Source organism: Pelodiscus sinensis, chromosome 12, assembly GCF_052426305.1.
Source record: "Pelodiscus sinensis isolate ZL-2025 chromosome 12, ASM5242630v1, whole genome shotgun sequence".
Classification (NCBI taxonomy): domain Eukaryota; kingdom Metazoa; phylum Chordata; order Testudines; family Trionychidae; genus Pelodiscus; species Pelodiscus sinensis.
In genome coordinates this window covers 4988040-5007981 of record NC_143063.1, presented here as the reverse complement: position 1 = coordinate 5007981, position 19942 = coordinate 4988040, and the positions used below count along the sequence as shown (strand labels likewise).

Sequence of the window (19942 nt, the reverse complement as noted above, 5' to 3'; positions counted from 1 at the left end):
CTGCTAAATTTGGACTCAGACTAGAATATGCAGCCACTTCTCCGCAGGCCACAAGTGGGACGGGGGAAGCCCTTGGACAACATGAAGAGGATTCATCAAGCAAAAGTCGTGAATCTGCTGCACATATTCTTAGGAGCAGGAATTCTCCTCCCCTGGGATGTGAGTTGTGAAGGATGCTCTTAGAAACACAAAAAAGAAACAGAAGAGGCTGGAACTGAAGGACAGAAAACATTTAAAGCCAGAAAAAATAAAAATTCTCACAGATAACTTTCTGCTTCCCGTACAAATGAACAGCTCCCGAACAGAAACGCGCAAAATATAAATGACCACATGGGAAAGCACCAGTATGTATAAGCTGGCATAGAAAAACTCTGCTTTTGTGGTTTTGGAGTCAATCATCAGTGTTGTCTGTGCAGAAATCAAGTCAGCTATTCGCCTGTCATCCTACAATACACTTATTACTGATGAGAGCACAGGTATTTCTGTCACCAACTTGCTTTTCATTGACTTCAAGTTGAGAGCTGCAGCATGTGCAGGGCAGAAGACTGTGTTTGGTGGAACGATTCAGTTATCTGCTTGGAATGCACAAGCTGTTACAGCTGCTCTCAAAGCCTTTGACACCCTGAATAAGCGGGATCTGATGAAAACAGCGATGTTCACTTCAGATGGTGCTTCAGTCGTGCTGGGGGAAAAACAATGGTGTTGCCAGACAACTCAAGCAGAGCATCCCACATTTAACAGCACAACACTGCCTGGCCCATGGAGAAGACCTGGGTTTAGCTGATGTGTGGAACCAAGTGCCAGTGCTGAAGACAGGAGAGACCCTTTTGAAGACCGTTTATAGAATCTTTTGCAGTTCCTCAGTCCGAAAAGGACAATTTGAGGAAATAGCAAATGTCACAGAAAATGAGACTGTATCATTGAAACCTCTCACTGAAGTGAGGTAGCCACCTAGACATTTTGCTGGAAGTGCTTTGCTGTGTGATTAGGAGCCCCTTCTTAACTATTTGGAACAGGAAATCTCAAAAAATAATGACCCAATAGCAAAGTGCTGCCTGGCTAAGTTCCATGACACTAATTGCCACGTCACTGCAGCTGTATTAAATGAGGTCTCACGTGAATTAGCAGAACTGACTAAATGCTCCCAGAAAGGTTCTTTGACAACGTGTGAGGCTGTGCAGTTAGCAAGGGCCCAGAGCCGCAGGCTGAGAGGACAGGATCTTGCAGAAACAGTGTGAAAAATCAAATCAAATCAACCACAACCGATGACCAGTTCAGCAGTGAACCTATTCTACGTTTCATCTCCCTGCTGTGTGAGCCTCTGAGTAAGAGGTTTCCAGAGAATGAACTAAATGAATGGGCAGCTTTTTTCTTTGCCTCACTTCCCCCACATGAAATCAGGGATGATTTTGGCACTGAAAACATTAGCAAGCTACTTGACAAACACAGAAACATTTCAGTACGCAGTCAAATGAAGTCCTGTTCAGCTTGCGAACAGGAACAGCAAACAGGGAGTTTGGAGAGGGAGTTCTCCAGGTAAAAGAGGAGTAAAAGCCGGACCCTTGTGGTAAGTGGCTGTCTGGAGTGTGTGTTTGTGTGGGGGGGAGTTATTTGCTGTGTGCTGAGCTTGTGTTTGTCTGTTTGTTTGTTTGAAGGAGCTTCTAAAAGGTTTGAAACCTAGAAGCCTCTGTTAATTGGCTGAGCCTCAGTCAGGGGGAGGGGCTACCAGAGCTATATATGCCTGTGACTCAGCGCCCAGGGAGCTTGCGAACAGGAACAGCTAACAGGGAGTTTAGAGGGGGAGGTTAGAGGGCACTAGTGACTTCTGACCTTCTTTAAAACATAACTTGTATAATAATCTATATTCCAGAGGTTTAAAAAGAATCCCAGTTTATACTTAAATTTATTCATTAGAAAAATGGAGACAGAAGCCCAGCAGCGGAGTGGGGGCTATCCTGTTTATTGCGTCGAGTGTAACATGTATAATTACCTGCCCTGTGGGCGGGTGGCGTATGTGTGCACCCGTTGCAAGGAGCGCCTGACCCTCAGAGACCGACTTCGTGCTTTGGAGGCCAGGGTGCCTGAACTGGAGGAGCTAAGGGAGGCAGAGAGCTATGTTGATGAGACTTTCCAGGACACAGTAGTACTGTCCCACCTCCAGTCTGAGAGCCCCAGTGCTCTTAAGGAGGATGAAAGTCTCAAGGGAACAGAGCATTCAATGGGAGCAGAGGGAAACCATCCCGTAGTTGGGACCCTCCTCCCAGAGGATGTTGCAGTTTCCTCTCGCACTGGAACAGGCAGAGGAGGCAGAGTGAAGGCAAATGTGCCTGTCGATAGCAGGGCAGGTGCTGAGGAGGCTGCGTGGGCCGGAAGTGTCCCACACTTTGCAGTGGATGCCAATGGAGTGTTAAATGGGAGGGAGGGAGATGCTCTGTTACCACCTCAGCCCCCGAGTTCCCTTCCCCTCCTCCTGACAGGGCAGAGCGGGGTAAGGAACCAGATGGCTACAGTGATGGAGCCAGCTCCCTGCCGGGCACAAGGCTTCCCCTGCTTCCTGAGAGAAGATGCCCAGGCCCAGCCCCTGAGGAGCCAGCCCCTCCCCCTTCCCTTCCCAGGTGCAGAGGTGACAGCTCTCTGGAGACTTCCAGCAAGCTCCTAATTTCTGTGGGTCACCCCTCCCCCCCCCACTTCCCGCCAGCTCCACTAGAGGGGCAGAATAAGGCTTTGGGGATCATCCCTGCGTCATGATCTCTGGCTGCTCCTTATTGAGTGGGGGTGTGTCTACACTTGTCCCCTAGTTCAGACGGGGGAGGCAAATGAAGCATACCCAAGTTGCTAATGAAGCGCGAGATTTAACTGTCACTCCTCGTGCAATGAGGAGTAACGGTTAAATGGAGGGAAGGGTTTTAAATCGGACTACAGTGCCTACACACGGTGAGTTAAATTGGGCGACTGGCATTTTAAAATGGCGACCGGCTGCAAATATGCTAATCAAGCACGGGATATTTAAATCCCACACTTCATTAGCAACTTCGGTATGCTTCATTTGCCTCTCTACTCCGAACTAGGGTGCAAATGTAGACATCCCCTGAGAGAAGTAGAAACAGCAGCAGCAGAAGACAGAAAACAGCAGCAGCCACAGAAGAAGCAGAAGCACAAACAGAAGAAGGAGAAGCAGAAAAACAAATAGGAGCAGCCACAGAAGGAACCATAGAAGCAGATGAAGCAGCAGAAACAGCAGCACTGCAGAAGAAGCAACAGCAGCAGCAGAAGGAGCAGCAGAAGAAGGAACAGAAAAAGAAGTAGCAGCAGCAGAAAGAGTAGCAACAGGAAACAAACACCAGATGGAGAAGAAGAAGTAGCACAATAGTAGCAACAGCAGAAGTATCCACAGAAAAAGAAGGAGCAGCAGCAGCCAGAGAAGAAGCAGCAGCTGCAGAAGCAGTAGAAGAAACAGAGAAGAAAAGAGGCAGCAGCAGCAGAAGAAGAAAAGAGCAGCAGGAACAGCAGAAGCAGAGGCAGGAATACGAGAAGCTGAAGAAGCAGCAGCCGAAGAAAGAGGAAATAGCAGCAGCAGCAGGGCTGTGTCCTGATTTTAAGAGGAATAAGGGACCTTTCGGAAAAGGCTTTTTTCCCAAAAGATCCCTGTCTAGACTGGCACTTTTTTCCGGCAAAGCCCCGAGCCGGAAAAAAGCAGCAGCCATGTTCATGCAAATGGAGCGGGGAAAATTTAAATCCCCGCTGCATTTGCAATTCCGACTTGTCTCATCTGCATCCCTTTCCGGAAAAGGGGTGCAGTGTAGACACAGCCCAGAAGAAGAAGAAAAGCAGCAGCAGAAGAGGCAACAGCAGAGTAAGTAGCAGCCACAGAGGAAGAAGGAGCAAAAGCAGAAGAAGAATCAGCAAAAGAAACAACAGAAGAAAAAGTAGCCAAAGAAGCAGCAGCACAAACAGAAGAAGAAACATGAAAACAAGCAGGGGCAGGAGAAGGAGCAGCAACAGAAGAAGCGGCAGCAGCAGAAATAGTCGAGCAGTGCTCACCGAGCAGTGGATCGGGGTCTAATGACAGATCTCAGAGCCTCTGGCCGATGATCCTGGCTGGTTTGTCCAGGAAGCTCTCAAGGGCTAACGCTTCAGTTGCTCCTCTCCCCATTTTCATGCTGCTCCTGCCTTCTGCATTGAAGCTGCCCCCTTGGTATCCTCCTGCTTGCTGTGCAGGGTGTGGGAAGGAGAAGGGGGGGGGCTCTGATGTCAGGGTGTTCCTCCCTCCCTCTACTCTTATGCCCTATCTCCACACAGAGAGCAGGGGATGGAGGGAGCTCGGCAATGCACAAATCTCTGTCACTCTCAGTGTGTGTGTCTCTGTCATTCTCACAAACACACATTGTCCAGTCTGACCTGGCTTTACCTCAGAAGTTCACACACAGGGTCTCCCTAGCAGGGGCAGACTCTGAGGGGTTTCCCTCGCAGGGATTTCCCGCCTGAGACGGGATAAAAGGCCGATAGCTGGACAGTTTGGGGATGTCCGTCCCAGAGGCAGGGTGCGCGGGGTTTTCCTCACAGGACATCAGACTCCGGATCAAGACAACTGCAGCCTTACGGGAGACTCCACTGAAGACCATCGCCAGCCACCCTGAGAACTACTTACCATCGGCAGGGAAGAGGACTCGGAGGGCTCTTCTCAGGGCTCCTCTCAAAGCTCTCGGTGAGCTGCGAGATTTGAGCTCCTGAGCGACAGTCTGGGAACTTTCAAGAAGGCTGCTATAAACTTTGGTTATTACACTGACCATGCCAATTGGACTCAGCCGAAATTTTCCTTTTCCTTGTGATTTTTGGGAATTGATTACTGTACTGTTTGCATCTGACAAAGTGGGTCTTTGCCCACGAAAGCTTATGCTCCTACATTTCAGTTAGTCTATAAAGTGCCACAGGACTCCTCGTCGCTTGTACTGTTTATTGGTTGTCGTTAACCATTTTTTAATATCCGCTGAATCCCCTATTTTGTAAATTTACCCTTCATAAATTGGTCATATGTTCGATTCACCTTAATTGGCCCTTTGATGAATAAAAACGCGCCACCAGATGATAGTATCATAGAATACAAGGACTGGGAGGGACCTCGAGAGGTCAGTGAGTCCAGTCCCCTGCCCTCATGGCAGGACCAAATACTGTCTAAACCATCCCTGATAGACATTTATCTAACCTACTCTTAAATATTCCCAGAGATGGGGATTCCACAACCTCCCTGGGCAATTTATTCCAGTGTTTAACCACTCTGATAGCTAGGAACTTTTTCCTAATGTCCAACTAAAAGCTGCCTTGCTGCAGTTTAAGCCCATTGCTTCTTGTTCTATCCTCAGAGGCAAAGATGAACAAGTTTTCTCTCTCCTCCTTATGACACCCTTTTCGATACCTGAAAACGGCTATCCTGTCCCCCCCACAATCTTCTCTTTTCTAAACTAAACAGACCCAATTCTTTCAGCCTTCCCTCATAGCTCATGTTCTCTAGACCTTTAATTATTCTTGTTGCTCTTCTCAAGACCCTCTCCAATTTCTCCACATCTTTCTTGAAATGTGATGCCCAGAACTGGACACAATCTCCAACCCTTAGATAGCTATTTGGGAGGCTCTGACAGTGTAACCGTCCACTCTCCCCTCACCTGGCTGCACCAGAGGAAAGGGGCCAATGCCAAACTGCTGAGCTCTACGACATGGAGGCGGGCCCATGGGAAGGTGTCATGAACAGGAGGAGTGCTGACCAGCACCCGCTGATTAAAGGGTTAATTCAGGTACCTAGCAAAGGTGTCAGCCAGGGGGCCAGGAGAACCAATCGAGACAGAGGGTTGAAATGTGAATTGGATTTAGGTTCCCTGCCTGCTCTCTTTGGCTACGTCCATACCGCAACCTTTCTTCACAAAAGCTTGTGCAAATGAAGCACAGAATAGACTATCACCACGCTTCATTTGCATAATTAATTAGCAACAGTTTTTGCACGAGAGGCTTTTACACAAAAAGGAGCTGTGTAGATGTGAAAACCCCCCCTCTTGCGGAAGAGCCATTCTTCCCGAAAAAATGAGCATTGTGCCAGAGGGTTTTTTCTGTTTTAATTCGGTTTCCTCAGTTGCTCTGTAACATCAAGGAAACAAGTACTCTTTATCACGTTTCTCTCCTGTTTTGTACCAAAAATCACTTCTTGTAAGGTGAGGATTTGATTCCTGTGTCCTGGAAGGTCTGTCTGTGGATCTGCGAGAGGCAGCCGTGGTGGGCGGGGCTGAGAGAGGCAGATGTAGTAAGCTGAGGGTCAGTGATATGGAGTCAGCAGGCCTAAGGCCTGCAACACGGAAACAGCAACAGGCCTGCAATCTAGTGAGCAAGACTTTGGTTTAGTAACACAGGAGCCAAGAAAGAAGCCCTATTGATAATTGTGTGATTGTGTAAGTTAGGTTGAGCATGGAAGGACACAGGGAGGCACTGGGTACAGACTGAGAGCCAAAGGGGAGTAATGGAACATCTGAATAAGAAATGTCTTGGTACGAAAACTCCCTAAAAACTAATGCACAGACCGACCTAGATTCAGGACCGGGTCAAAATTGACAGCATGAAGGATAGTAAGTGAGCCCCCCTTCCATACAGTGAGGGTGGTAACTAGGCAACAGAGGGTGGTAACCTGGTACGTAAGAAATGATGTAAGTTGTTTGTACCTGTCTATAAAAGGACACCGCAGAGGGTGCTCTCCGGCCGACCTTGGGGGGGGAGCACTAGGTGCCTGAACGGCAGGTGTCATTGCCTAAACTTACAGAGTGCACAGTAACTTAACTTTGACTAAGTGCTGTTAATATCTGATATATGGCAATAGGCCTGCCCGGTGTTGGTACCGTGTCAACGCGGGCCATAGTGCCCAGTGGTGTCACATTGTACTGATCTGTGTTACCAACTGGTAGAGCTTCAACCTGCTCGACTGATTTCAAACCTTGCCTGCATCTGTCGTTTCCGGGGCCTCTCAGAGATCTCTTGTGTTGACCCGAGTGCACGGGGTCTAACACGCTAGATAAAGGGAGTACCGACTGTTACGCACGCAGCCGAGAGTTTATTATCACCGACGGAGTAGAGGTCCTGTCAGGAGCGCGCCAGGACGACCCTGACCAGACGACGCTGACACTGACAGTCCAGACCACCGAAGGTACCGAGGTACAAAACACCGAGGTACGACAGCAGACATGGCAGGCTGGGAGGGCTTGGGCCGGGGAAGCCCCAGGCCGTAAGGCCTGAAGGCAGGGTTGCAGAGGTAGCAGGTCCGCACCCTTTGCCAGGGAGGAGTGGCCAGGAGGGACTGCAGTCTGCCCAGAAACGGGCTAGAGAGAGGGACTGGCAGCAGCCAGCTGAGGTCTGGAGAGTGCAAGGGAACTGGGTGTTGCTGGGGGGAGCTGGGTGCTCTCCAGTCCCCATGGCCCAGGGTGGGAGGCTTCAGGAACGTCTGTGAAGTGCTGGGGGATCATGAGCTGGGAGATGTCACCCCCCCACACACACATGGTCAGCTGTCTGGCCCAGGACGCCTGGGTTCTGTGTGGCTCAGGCCGGGAGGGAGCTGGCCAGGGGCTGCAGGAGGGAGCTGCCTGTCCTATGGCCAGAGGCTGCGTTGCCCACGCTCACGGCTGCTCACGGCTTGTTGCAGGATACAGCTGCTGAGAGGTTCCTGAGGAGACAGGCCGGGCGGGTCCCCAGGCAGAGAGCTGCCCCTCCCTCCCTGGGGCAGAAGCGTCCCCACGTCGCGCAGGAGCTGCTGTGCCTGGCATTGCTGGGCCTCTGCCCTACTGAGACAATAGCTTCTGCAGATACAGTCAGCAATGCCTATTAATCCGTTTCTGCCTAACGCGGGATTTGTGTTTAACACAATACAGCACAAGGCAGCAATAAGACAAACCCCACACGACAAACAAACATCAAACACAATCTTTGTCGCGACAGAGGAATTCACAGCAACGCAGGGTCTACAGCAGAGATACATTTATTAGTGCAGGAGTTCAGATAATTCTCCCGCGCCGCATATCCTCCATCCCCGGCCGCGCCCCCGAGGCTGCCCCCAGCCAGAACAAGTACCGCTGCCCCTGCCCTGTGCCCCCTGCGGCACCTAACAAAGGTCATTCCGCACCTGAGAGGGAACGTGGCCCCGTAGCGCCGCCCCGAGAGTGGGTTTGACTGATGGGCCGGATCCTAACTGGCTCCCACCCTAACCCCTTTGCGGCGTCGTGCGTGGGAGTCAGCCCTGTCTAAGCGGAGCGCGCCGTGACTGCGGGTCTATCCCCAGTGACTGGTGTAACGCAGCCAGGCTGGGAGTTGTCCCTCCGACGGGGGGCAGAGTGTCCCATTGGGAAGTGGGTCACAGGACCCCTCTGAGGACTCCTCCCCACCCTCCACCAGTCACTGTGGCCCCTGCCCGTAGGACAAGCGAGGGAGGGGACTGCACCACATGGGGGAAGTGCTACGGTCTGGGGCCCTGCCCGCAAGAGGGTCCTGTGACCCCTCCAAGGAGTCTCTCCACCGTCCCCTCCCTACCAGTGAGGGTCACCCCCTCCCCCACGCCAGCTCGGAAGGGAAACGTGCACCAGTCAGAGGGGCAGCCCGAAGGGCCAGGCGCTGAGTTCTGGAAAGACGTCCAGGGAGCGAGACGGGATCTTCCTCGCACTGTTGCACTGGGGCGTCCAGGGCGATGGTGCCGGCCGGCTGCTCAGCTCCAGAGATGGAGGCTTCTGGCCTAGGCTGTCGGGCACTGGCTGCTCTGACTGGTGCACGTTTCCCTTCTGAGCTGGCCTGAGGCGGGGGGGGGGGGGGGTAACCCTCACTGGTAGGGAGGGGACGGTGGAGAGACTCCTTGGAGGGGTCACAGGACCCTCTTGCGGGCAGGGCCCCAGACCACGGCACTTCCCCCATGTGGTGCAGTCCCCTCCCTCGCTGGTCCTACGGGCAGGGGCCACAGTGACTGGTGGAGGGCTGGAGAGGAGTCCTCAGAGGGGTCCCCTGACCCACTTTGAGATGGGTCCCTGCCCCGCCCCCGTCACCAATCGGTGAAATCCATTCCTGAGGCAGATCCACGGGGATAAAACCACAAGAGGGTCCAAGACCCCTCCAAGAATTCCCCACGTGGCCTTCTGAGATGGGGGAGGGGTGAAACCCGCCCCAGTTGGCAGAGGGCTCTGTGGGGTTTCTTGGAGGGTCAGAGGAGTCTCTTGTGGCCGGGGCACCTGACCACAGCACTTCTGTGCTTGGGCACGTCCCCTCTCTCCAGGGCCTCTACCCGCCTGGCAGAGAGCAGTGGGAGGCATGGGCAGCGGGCGAACGGCTGACGAGGGAAGGCAAACCTCAGCCCCGCCCCTTCTTCCTAAGGCTCCACCCCCCAAGCCCACCAGCCTACTGCCCCTGCCCTGCCCTGCCCTGCCCTCTCCTCCCCACACTGGTGGCTGCCCAGCCCCAGATTTCTACCCTCCCACACCAGCCCCCAGGCTGCCCGGTGCCCTGGCATCCCCGCAAACCCCAGAGCAGCCGGGCAGCCTCAGCTTCCCACCCCAGTCCCAGAATGCTGGGCAGCCCCAGCCCCTCCCCCACCGTGGACCCCAGAACGTGCAACCCCAACCCCTCCCCCACCGCGCACCCCAGAACGCGCAACCCCAACCCCTCCCCCACCGCGGACCCCAGAACGCGCGCAGTCCCAGTGCCCCCCAGGAGAGTGGTCCCACGCTGGTGTTTGTGGGAAGGCAGACGGACGACGAGAGAGACCCACCCAGATGGGCAGAGGCCGGTGGGAAGGGCCCGGAGATGGGTGGGTCTGATGGTGACTCACAAGCCATGTCCTGGGGTGTCGGGCAGGACAAATGTTGGGGAACAAGCAAAAGTCCACGACTGCTGCAAGTCTCTGGGCCAGGAGCGGATCCTCGGTTCTTGTGGACGCGCCGCAGGGCCGGGGAGGGGCTTGGCGTCCTCTGGCCTGTGGGTTGAACGGCTCCTGGTCCCGGTCGCGGCTGGTTCCCCGTCACGTGCAGCTCTGCCCCTTCCGGATCCTTGTGGTGTCCCAGCTGCTTGGTCTCCCGGCCAGGCCGGGGAGCGGTGGGCTCAGCCGGTGTCTGTCAGAGGAGACAGGGCAGGAGCACAGATGAGAAGGACACAATTGTCAAGGGGGAGAATCTGGACCAGGGCAGGTTCCCCTTCCTCCCCCTTTGCCATTTCCCTGAGAGCCGGCATCCCTGAGAGAGCCCAGCCCCTCCCCCGGCCGCTGCTCCCCTGGGGCTGGCGATGGCCGAAGGGAGTCCTGGAGAATCCCCGTCTCTCCGTGCGTTGCTGACGGAGGGGATCCCATGGAGAAGCTGTGGCTGGGGGGCTGGGCCATCGCGCATGGAGCCCAAAGGCGGGGGGGGTCGTTTGGGGCAGGGCCATGGTAGGAACAATTTCCCTCTGCTCCACGCGAGAGGCCCCCAGTGACTCCAGGACGCCGCGTCGCTCCTGCCACCCCTCACGGCCCCTCTCGCCCCACGGAACCTGCTTCCCTGCTCCAAAGAGCTGCTCCCGTCTGTGGTACCTACCGTGGCAGGAGGAAGAGTCCTTCTGTGTCGGTGCCTCTCCCAAGTCGTAAGAAGCGCCCAACACGCGGCTCGCAATCTTCTGCAGCCATTGCCGATGTTCGTTCAGGATGAGCCACGTGTCCCTGTCCGATTTTAAAGGCTGTTGCTGAAAAGCTGAAACAAAGAGGAAACAGGTTGGAAACCCCACAGAGCTGCTGTAACTGAGGCCTGGAAAACCTCTGCTTCCCAATGGCCTTTGCCCCGGGAACACGACAACAACCGTGACTCTGACATTCAGGCGCCGATCCGCAGAAAGGGTTTAGGCTCCTCACTTCTACTGAACCCTTTGTGCATTTGTGCCGCCTTCAGTGCTCCAGAGGTGGCAGGGAAAGGAGTTCCCAGGGGGCCTGGCAGGATACCGTAGGAGCTAAGAATCAATCTCTGGGTGAAGGTCCTTGGGGAGGAGACAATGCAAACTTTTCTGACACAGGGTAAGAATCCTTCTCCTCCTACTAATGCCTCCTCATAGTGAGGGTCCTTTTCCATTCTGGCCAGCTGTCCTTGAGTGCCTTTCTGTTCTTACCCCCATTTCACGGATGGGGAAGGTGAGGCACAGAGTTGCTCCTGGTGGCTCAAAGCTCCCGACTCCCATTCTTATGTCCTACCAGCAAGACCACTCTTCTCCCTTCAGCACTGTCCTTAGACCCAGAGGGACACTGTGACATCTGTGTTCAGGCCTCATCCTGCCCACAGATGCCCAAACGCCCAGAGGAATTTCCTTACCTTCACACAGGCGGGTGACACCAGCTGCAGTCACTCTTTTCGACAACAGGTCACAGTAATGGTGGATGGTTTCTCCTACACAGACAAGGAATAGAATGGAGCTCACACTGTTTCAGTGTCATCCCTGCAAATTACTAAAGAGTCAGCCATTCCCGTAAGACAGCCCTTGGGAAATTCAAGACAGTCCTTCAGTGTGATGCAAAACACAATGAAGAAAGCATCCGACCCCAGGAATCACTGAAAGGCCGATTGGGGAAGGAGATTGAACTCAAAGGGGAGGTGCACACGGTTAAGCCTGCGATTAATCGCCATTGAATTTTTTAATCGTTCCCATATTTCTTCAAACAAGAGTGCAAATCTGAGCAGTAAAACAGAGAACTTTGGAATTCAAAGGGACCTTGAGACGCCATCAGGTTTGGCCCCCTGCCCTGCAGCAGGACCAAGCACCATCCCTGACAGATTTGCCCCAGATTCCTAAACGGTCCCCTCAAAGACTGACTCATAACCCTGGGTTCAGTAAGACAATGCTCGAAGCACTGAGCTCTCCCTCCCCCGTAATGTTCATGGAGAGCTCGGAGCAGCATTTCACGCCGTCTCAGAGGGCACACCGGGTGCAATTCTTTTAGACAACTTGACTTCTAGTCATTTAGGAAAGAGCACGTGATACTCCTTACCTGGGCAAGCTGCAGACCGAGCAGCAGTACGCTAGGGACGGGAGGAACGAAATCACACACCCAAACACAATAGCACTGATATTTTATTCAACTAACTCGTCTATGTTCCATCCCTGTTTCACAGCTGCAGTTGCAGCAGGCGCCTGAGGTGCTGGCTGATGCTTGTCCTGAAACCCCTTTTTGTTCATGTCCAGATTTTATTAACTCTAACAGCCCTGGAACAGCTCCCGGGGGCTGCTTTGCTTACCGATGAAGAGGGCTGCAGAATGTCTGATGGACGCCTGGGAGCTTTCCAGATACTCTAAGGCCTGGAACAGGAATCTGGGGAAGTTCCTCTTGTAATTCTTCATCTAGGAGCAGAGCAGGAGACATGCTCAGACCAGACAAAGTGATCAACCTACAGCTGACAGGCCAGGGTCGCTGAAGCACAGAGGGAAGCCAGGGCAAGAGCCAGTAGGAGCCCAGATGTCCGGAGTCGGGCCCTTGGGGAAGAGCATTTCCAAGCTGGGCACAGGCAGAGGGGCAGGAGCCCACGGGCAGGTGGCAGGGGCAGCGCTAAGTTCGGGAGATGGGGGCAGTGGAAAGGGTGGGATTGGAAAACAACTGAGGAAATGCCGAGCCCCTCTGGGGGGGCTGCCTCTGCTCCCTGCCTGACGAGCGGGGGAGAATCCCCCTGGGCACTCGGGGTGGGGTAGAAAGGTCTCCCTGAGCTCCCCGGTCACCGCTCCCCGGTCCCACAGAATTCACCTACCAGGCACTTCCCGACGCTGGGCAAGAGCCGCGAGAAGCCATCCCAGGCCAGGCTGCAGAAGAGACTCTTGAGATGGGCCCAGCCGAGGAACACGGCGCAGCGGAAGAGCGTCGCTTTGCAGCTCTGCAGCACGAGGGGAGAGCGAGAGGGGCCTTGCTGAGAGAGGGCGCGTCTGGGGCGCGTCCCCTCCTCCCTGCCCCTTGGTCTCCTGCTCTCCCTGCTTGGGGAGTGTCCTGCCCCTTCTTCTGCAGGGGACGCTGCTCGGGGGGGGGGGAGGCTGAGCATTGGCTGGCGAGAGCCAGACGGGATCTCCACAGCTCGGCCCTTCTTCGCAGAGACGGCAGCGCCGGGGCTCCGGGATCCCAGAGAGTCAGAGCCAAGGGGCCCCCCTCAGGCCTCCCTGCACGTCCCCAATGGCCCTGGCTGGGCAGGGGCTCTGGAGAGGGGTGGGGCCCGAGGGACTCTGGCGCTTTGCTCTCCGGGACATACCGAGGGGGCACTTACCAGGATCACTCTCTGCTCCTCGTCTGCCAGGTGGAGCAGCAGCGGGAGCAGGCAGCGGGTGAGTTCCTGCCGCACGCGGGGTCTGTCCGGGCCCTTCACCCCGCCCAGCATGGTGCCCAGCAGTGAGATGGCGGCTGAGCGGACATTGCCCCTCTCCTGGTAAGGACACGCGGGGCGGGGAAGCCCGTGAGAGCCAGGCCGTGTCCCAGGGTCAGGGGCCTGACGGCCGCAAATCGCACACGGCTCCAGCACCCCGACCGGGACCCGCCCTGGCCCGCGGAAGCCGCAACCACCAGGCAGCCCCACAGACACTGTGCGCTGGCCAGGGCTGAGACCCAGAGGTCCATGGTGCAATGTGTGTGGAGAGCTTCCTGCACCCAGCCCCCCAGCCGCCTGGAGTCCAGAGAGGGGCCAATCTCTCCATGTTCTTCTCCCCCGTCCGCCCGGCCTGGAGAGACCCAGCCCACCCCTGTGCAGTGCCAGGCAGGGGAGCCACTGAGCATGGGGGGGGTGAAGGGTGGAAAGGGGCAAGTTACGAGGAATCTCCATCCTCACCTCATTCCTGCTGCACTTCCCGGGTCCCTCCGTCCCCGTCCCTCTTCCCCATCCCTCCCCTCCCCTCCCATCGCCCCTTCCCAGCTTCCTTCCCCAGCAAGGCCTGAGGGGGCTGAGGGAAGGCCCAGGTCCCTGGCCACAGAGGCTGCTCTGGCCTCCCCTCCCGGGGCACTGGGACCTGAGGCTCCCGCCTGCCTCCTTGGGGCTCGGGGAGGGGCTGGGCACAGGAGGGTGGGAGGGGAGGCTGCAGCAGGGCTGGGAGCTTGGCGCCCCCATTTCCCAGAAGGGCTCTGCCAGGGAGGGGCTGAGTAGGAGACTCCCCACCCTTGGCAGGGGCCCCCTTGGGTGCTGTGTGGCTGGCCTGGGGGGCGGGGAGGGGCTGGGCAGGGTCATACCAGGACATCAGGGGAGGGGGAATGTGCTTCTCCGGGGTCCTGGCCTTACGTGGTCAATGAGCGGGCGCAGGCCGACTGCCATGTCCTGGGAGATGGAGCCAAGCCCCTCCCCGGCGAGCAGGTAGATGGCGTCTGCCGCGTCCTTCAGGGCCTCCAGGACAGTCCATGCGTTCCTGGCGCAGAACATGGCGATGGTCCCTGGCAGCTGGGCCCGTAACAACTGCCCCTGCAGGAAGGCAGAAGGCAGCTCACGCCTGGCCTGGGACAGAGCCTGGGCAGGGGCTGGACCATCCCCCCATCGGCCAGCCCCCAGCGGGGGAGAAAGTCGTTCTCCTGCCGCTCTGGCAGGTGCTTTGCACCCCTGGCCCTTGAGCAGAGTCGCCCTGTCGCCTGCCTGGAGCCGCTCCAGGCCCCGCCCCCCGAGCTCTGACCCCGCCCCCCGACTCGTCTGCCCTTGCCGAGCTTGGGCTTGTTGTCATCCGACACTCTCCCCCCATTGCCTTGAGCGACGCCCTGAGTCTCCTTCCCCTGCCCCACTGCCTCCCACCGACCATGCTCTGCCCGCACCAGGGAGCAGGGACACCTCACGCCTGGCTTGCTCAGTAACGGTATAGAACAGGGGTTGCAACAGTGATGTGTCTGTTATCTCCCAGTGCAGCAACGTCTCACCTGGGCAAGCCCTGCCCCTCACCTTCTCTGGCTGGAAGATGATACTGCCCAGGCCCTGCAGACAGAGCCTCCGTATCTCCGGATTGGGATCTTTGGTCCATTCCATCAGCTGTTCCTGGAGCTCCGATCTGGTGACTGTGGTGAGGATGGAAGGACTCCGGAGAAACTGGAAAGAGAAAATCAACATCAGCTGCAGGAGCAGAAATCTGCCTCTCGGTCTGTTCGTGCGCCAGCATCTTTGCCAGCTGGTCACTTCCTGCCACACAAAATCTCTGGGGGTAAGGAGCCAGCGGCTGGTGTTTGAGATGGTCCATTCCCAGAAGGGCGACTAATGTACAAGCCCCTAATGAAGCGCCAGGGAAAGGGGAATCTCTGGGTATCGCAACGTGTCCTGGAGCGAGCCGTGGCAGAAGAAAATGAAACCCCAGGCAAAGGCGAGGAGAGAGGCCCGGCCTCAGGGCGCTGGAGAAACATCTTCTCTTGTCACATGGTCCCACGGAGGCACATCCCGCCAGGAGCAATCTCACCCTGCCTCCCACCACTCTGCCCGGCCCCACTAGGATCCACGTGGGCAGAGGAGCCGGCTGGCTGTGGCGTTGCCAAGCTGCTGGCGATGGGCCCCGGTGCCTGCCTGCCTGCCTGGGACGGGACCGAGCTGCTCTGCACAAGGCCACATGTGCCTGGCAGCTCCGGAATCTCACCTCGGTGCAGAAAGTCAGGGCGATATTTCTCTGGGGCTGCTCCTCCTGACTCTGCATGATGGTGATGGCCTCTCTGAGCACCGCAGGGAGCTGTGGGGTCTGGTGCTCCACCATGGCCCTGGAACAGGACAGAGAAAATGCCCGGAGTTACCAAGGGGAGAGAGCGTCGCTCTCCCATGGCGGGGCTGAGAGGGCCAGCAGGGGCAGAGGAGGGTCTCCCACTGAGCTCCCATTGCCCAGACTCTACCTTGCGATCAAGCCCACCCCTTGGGAGAAGCGCTGGCGGGAGGCCATCATGTCCCAGCCCTGCTGCAGCTGGATACTGGCAAATTCCTTCCAGTATCTGGGCATGGAGAAAAGGGTCTTCACGGCCTCCAGGGAGGTGCTAGAGGCAATAAAAAGTCCGGGTGTCAGAACTCGACCCCAGCCCCACGCAGCGCAAACCACACAAGGCCTGGGACACTCGGCGTGGTCAGCAGCAGCCGGCCTCCCCCGGGATGGACCCAGCACCGTGTGAGGGCACGGCCCTGCCCAACGGGCCCTGGCCATGCCACAGACTCATCGAGTTTCTAGCCAGGTGGTTCCCTGGTTGTCCCCGTGGAATCAGCGTCACGGGCCCCTCCTCGTCCTGCCTGCCTGTGACACGGCCCCCCCGCCGGTCTTGTGCACTCTGTGTGTGCTCTGGCCACGCTGTCCTGGGGTGGGGTCTTGTAGGACAGAGGCCCAGCGGGCTCAACAGGCACTGAGAAAAGCCCTGATCCCTCGGCCGGGAGCACATGGGGACGTGCCGACGTGGCCCCTGGCCTGTGGTCGGAGTCAGAGGAGCAAGTGTGGCTCACACGCACACGGGCGCCCAGCACCGCTCCCTCCACACAGACCTGCCCAGAACTGCCCCTGGGCTGTAGGGACACGCACAGCAGAGGGAAAGGCAGGTCCCACAGGGGCTGAGCAGAACAAATCTGTTCTTCCCCTTCCTTTCCGCCGTTACCTCAAGGGGCTGAGGCGGCCGGATCCCTCAGGGCTGGATGTCTTCTGGGCCCTCCAAGTCCCTGGCAGGCACAGGTCCAGCACGTACTGCACCTGCCTGACGCAGACGAGGAGGAGCTGGGGAAACATTTCCAGGATGGCTTCTCGGTATCCCCAGAGGAAAAGGATCTCGTACAGCGTGTCCATTGCCTGGAGACAGGAGACAGAAATGTCACTGAGCTGTCCCCACCTGCCCATCCGCTCCCATGGCTTTGGCTGTCATCCTGCTTCCATTTTCCATTTCCTTGCGGCTTATGAGGAAGGAGGGTGAGATCCTCTGGGGGGAAGGGAGATGTGATGGCCCCTGGACCGTCTCCTGGTCCTAGAATGGACGCAGATGGGAACCTCCTGGAAAGGGCGGAAGAGTCCGGTGACGTTATTTCCCGTTCTCTGTCTTCATGGCCTAGCCCCGCCCGTCAGCTTGCCAGACGTGACCGGGGGGGCATCACTGCCCCTCTGCCGCCTGAGTAACTCCAGCGCCACAAGCAGCAGGGAGCCGGGGCGATGCCGGGAGGTCGAAGCGGTGTCGGTGCAGACCCCACGTTGCTCCCGGCGACTGGCTTTCCATCACATCCCGGGTTTCAGGTCCTCGTTTTCGCTCCCCCGTCGTACTGGGCTGCTTGTGCCTTCTGGGCTAATGCTCATGAGGAAGGTCCTTGCTGATCTCAAACCGGGATCCCTGGGTCCGGCTCTGGGGTTGACCATCTGTCTGGCTCGTGCCTGTCACTTGCTCCCAGGCCTTCCGAAGGTTGGATCGCTCCTTTGCTCTTCCACGAAATCCCCCCAAGATCCCAAACTACTTGACCTGGGTCAATGGGAACTTCTGTCGGGTCAGTTCCGATCCTCGTGACCCAGTTGTAGGGACCCCGGCCGTGCTGCTTGTGTCACTCTCTCGGATGCTCCGGCTTCGGGTCTGGCTTCCCTGGCTCCTCTGCCACCATGTAGTCCTCAGTTAGGGAGACAGTTTGGCTATGTCTAGACTACATCCCTTTTTCGTAAAAGGGATGTAAATTAGACGTATCGCAATTGCTAATGAAGTGGGGATTTAACTCTCCCCCGTTTCATTAGCATAAAAATGGCTGCCACTTTTTTTCCGCATGGAGCTTTGTCAGAAAAAAGCGCCAGTCTAGACGCTGATCTTGTGGAAAATAAAGCCTTTTCCGAAAGATCCCGTATCACTCTATGAGAGAGGACTCCTTGGGGTGCTTCCCAGAGTGCTGGCAAAGCCACTGACACTTTCCTCCTGGCTCTATGGGGTTTCTCACCACCCCGTCCTCTGGGCCAGATCTCCTGGTCTCGCCCAGCCAGCGCACAGGAGCCCTCCCTCCCATCCACCCAAGAGCAATACAGACACTCAGCAGGGAACCGCAGCAGATGCCCCAGTTTGGAGGAAAGTGACGGCGCAGACAACAAGAGAGGAGCTGGCAGAAAGCAGCTCAGGCGGGGAGTTGAACCCCAGGTGCTCGGCGAGTTTCTACTTGATTCCCCCAGAGCTAGTGGTGCCCCCTCCAATGCTGACAGGGCGCTGGACTGGGACCCGGTGGAGAGGGCTCCCTGGGTCCCCTACCCCTCCGGCTGCTAGGCCGCACTGCCCTGTGTGAAGGGAGCTGCAGTGCTGACTTGGAGCATCATGGTGCATGCGGGGTTGACCACGAAGTGAGGGGCCTCAGAGGCCGGACACCCCCTCCGGAGGGGAGCAGGGGGGCTCTCCCCGTGACACGGCTGTGTGCCCAGTGTGCAGTGGGGCCGTGGCCTGACACTAAGAGGGGTTGAAGCCCCCTTCCCCCCCACAGATGCAGCATCCTCCCTGTAGTGGTGAGTTCCCTGCGGGACAGCTCCAGTGTCACTTACAGCCAGAGACACGCTGCGGCTCCTCTCCTCCCGGTGGCTCTTCCGGAGCGCGTCCAGCAGCTGCTGCAGCACCTGCCGGGGGAGCTGTGGTTCTTCCCCCACGGCCTTCCACAGCTCCCTGGCACCTCTGCAAGGTGAGAAACCAAAATCAGAGCCTCCCTGCTTGGCCCCCTCCTGCCTCCCCAGGGAGAGGCTGGGAAGGGGGCAGGAAAGGGGCTCTCAAAAGAGACCCTGGGGGGCAGGGAAGCTGAGGCAGGAGAGTTCCTTCCACAAGCTCTGCATTTATTCCCTTCCCGTAGCAGCCGTCCCCTCAGGAGCTGGGCCTGGGCATCTTCTCTTCGGAGGCCGGGGCAGCCCTGTGCCCAGCAGGGAGCTGGATCCATCCCTGTCTCCGGCCAGGCCCTTCCTGCGCTCTGCCCTGGCAGGGGGGGGGAAGGGAAATCAGGGACTGAGGTGGTAACAGCCTCTCCCTACCTGTCCCATGGCAGCGCGTGGGCCACGCAGGCGGGAACCACGTCCCGGGGGTGGGCGCGAGCCAGCAGGGCGATGGTCCCCAGCGCGGCTCCTCTGGCTCTGGGATCCCCGACGTCGCGCAGCCAGCTGAAAATCTTTCCCACGGCGTATCCAATCTGGAGGGAGCCACACAGCTGAGGGGGGATTGATCGCGAGCGGCCTCCTGCCAGGCCGCCCCCCGGCAGACGGCGCTGGGGGAAGGGCAGGAGCTTCACCAGCGTGGGGCCGAGGGAGAAAAGGCCCCGTTGAGAGGCCTGTTGGGAACGTGACCCCCGAGTCTTTTCCCCAAGAGACCTGCCTGGCGAAGGGCCCAGGGCTCTGCCTGGCTGAGAATTCCCAGCAGAGCCAACTGCAGCAACGCGGCCGCACGCCCCACGAGGCAGGTTGGTTCTAGGGGCCCTGGACAAGGCCTTCTCCTGGGGTCATTTGCTGACCCTGCTGCTGCCCCCAGTGCAGCCTTGGGAAGTCAACAAGCCGCTCTGGGCTCCAGTTCCCGGGTGTCTCGCGGGTCGAATTCCTGCCTCCCCGGCGGGCGATGGGGCTTAATTGAGCAGGGGAGCGACTGATGCTCAGAGCCTCCTAGAAAGGGGCTGAGCCGACCTGCCCCGCACCCTGACCCTGTGCCCCAGGGCCGGTTTCCTCAGAGCCAGTTCTCCCAGCCCCTCTCTCCACACGCCCTGCCCCTCGCCGGGCGTCTCTTACTCGCTCCATGCGGGCGCTGTGCTGGGACACGGTGGCTCTTGGCGCCTCCTCTGCCGCCTGAAAGCTCTCCAGGGCGGGGGCCGTCAGAGCCTTCAAGGCTTCCAGCAGCAGGGCTGTGGGCTGGGCTGAGGCAGGCGGCTCCCCGAGGGTCTGCAATGAACAGGGACAGAGCCTGTTGGGACTGAGCATTTCCACTGGGCAGCTGCCCTGGGACACTCGCTCCCTGGGGGCTGGCAGGGCCTAGTGAGCACAGAGGAGCCACCTGAGA

At 57.5% G+C, this 19942-nt stretch overlaps 2 protein-coding genes across 2 annotated transcripts in view; both read right to left on the bottom strand.

Annotated features, from left to right (window-relative positions):
- Positions 1-1467: 1467 nt before the first annotated feature.
- LOC142831190 (maestro heat-like repeat family member 5) lies at positions 1468-16045 on the bottom strand. Its single transcript, XM_089781615.1, has 9 exons — positions 15830-16045; positions 15583-15700; positions 14904-15047; positions 14262-14438; positions 13263-13418; positions 12255-12357; positions 11334-11408; positions 10629-10724; positions 1468-1487 (listed from the first exon to the last, which is right to left on the bottom strand). The coding sequence occupies exons 1-9, from the start codon at positions 15931-15933 to the stop codon at positions 1468-1470; spliced, it is 993 nt and encodes a 330-aa protein (XP_089637741.1). The 5' UTR covers positions 15934-16045.
- Positions 16046-16373: 328 nt separating this feature from the next.
- LOC149523694 (uncharacterized) overlaps positions 16374-19942 on the bottom strand; it is a 113575-nt gene continuing 110006 nt past the window's right edge. The window contains exons 19-21 of the mRNA XM_089781614.1: positions 18934-19088; positions 18460-18586; positions 16374-16758 (exon numbers count right to left, since the gene is read on the bottom strand). Coding sequence (XP_089637740.1) covers positions 16567-16758; positions 18460-18586; positions 18934-19088 — 474 coding nt within the window. The 3' untranslated portion in view covers positions 16374-16566. The remainder of the gene's footprint in view (positions 16759-18459; positions 18587-18933; positions 19089-19942) is intronic.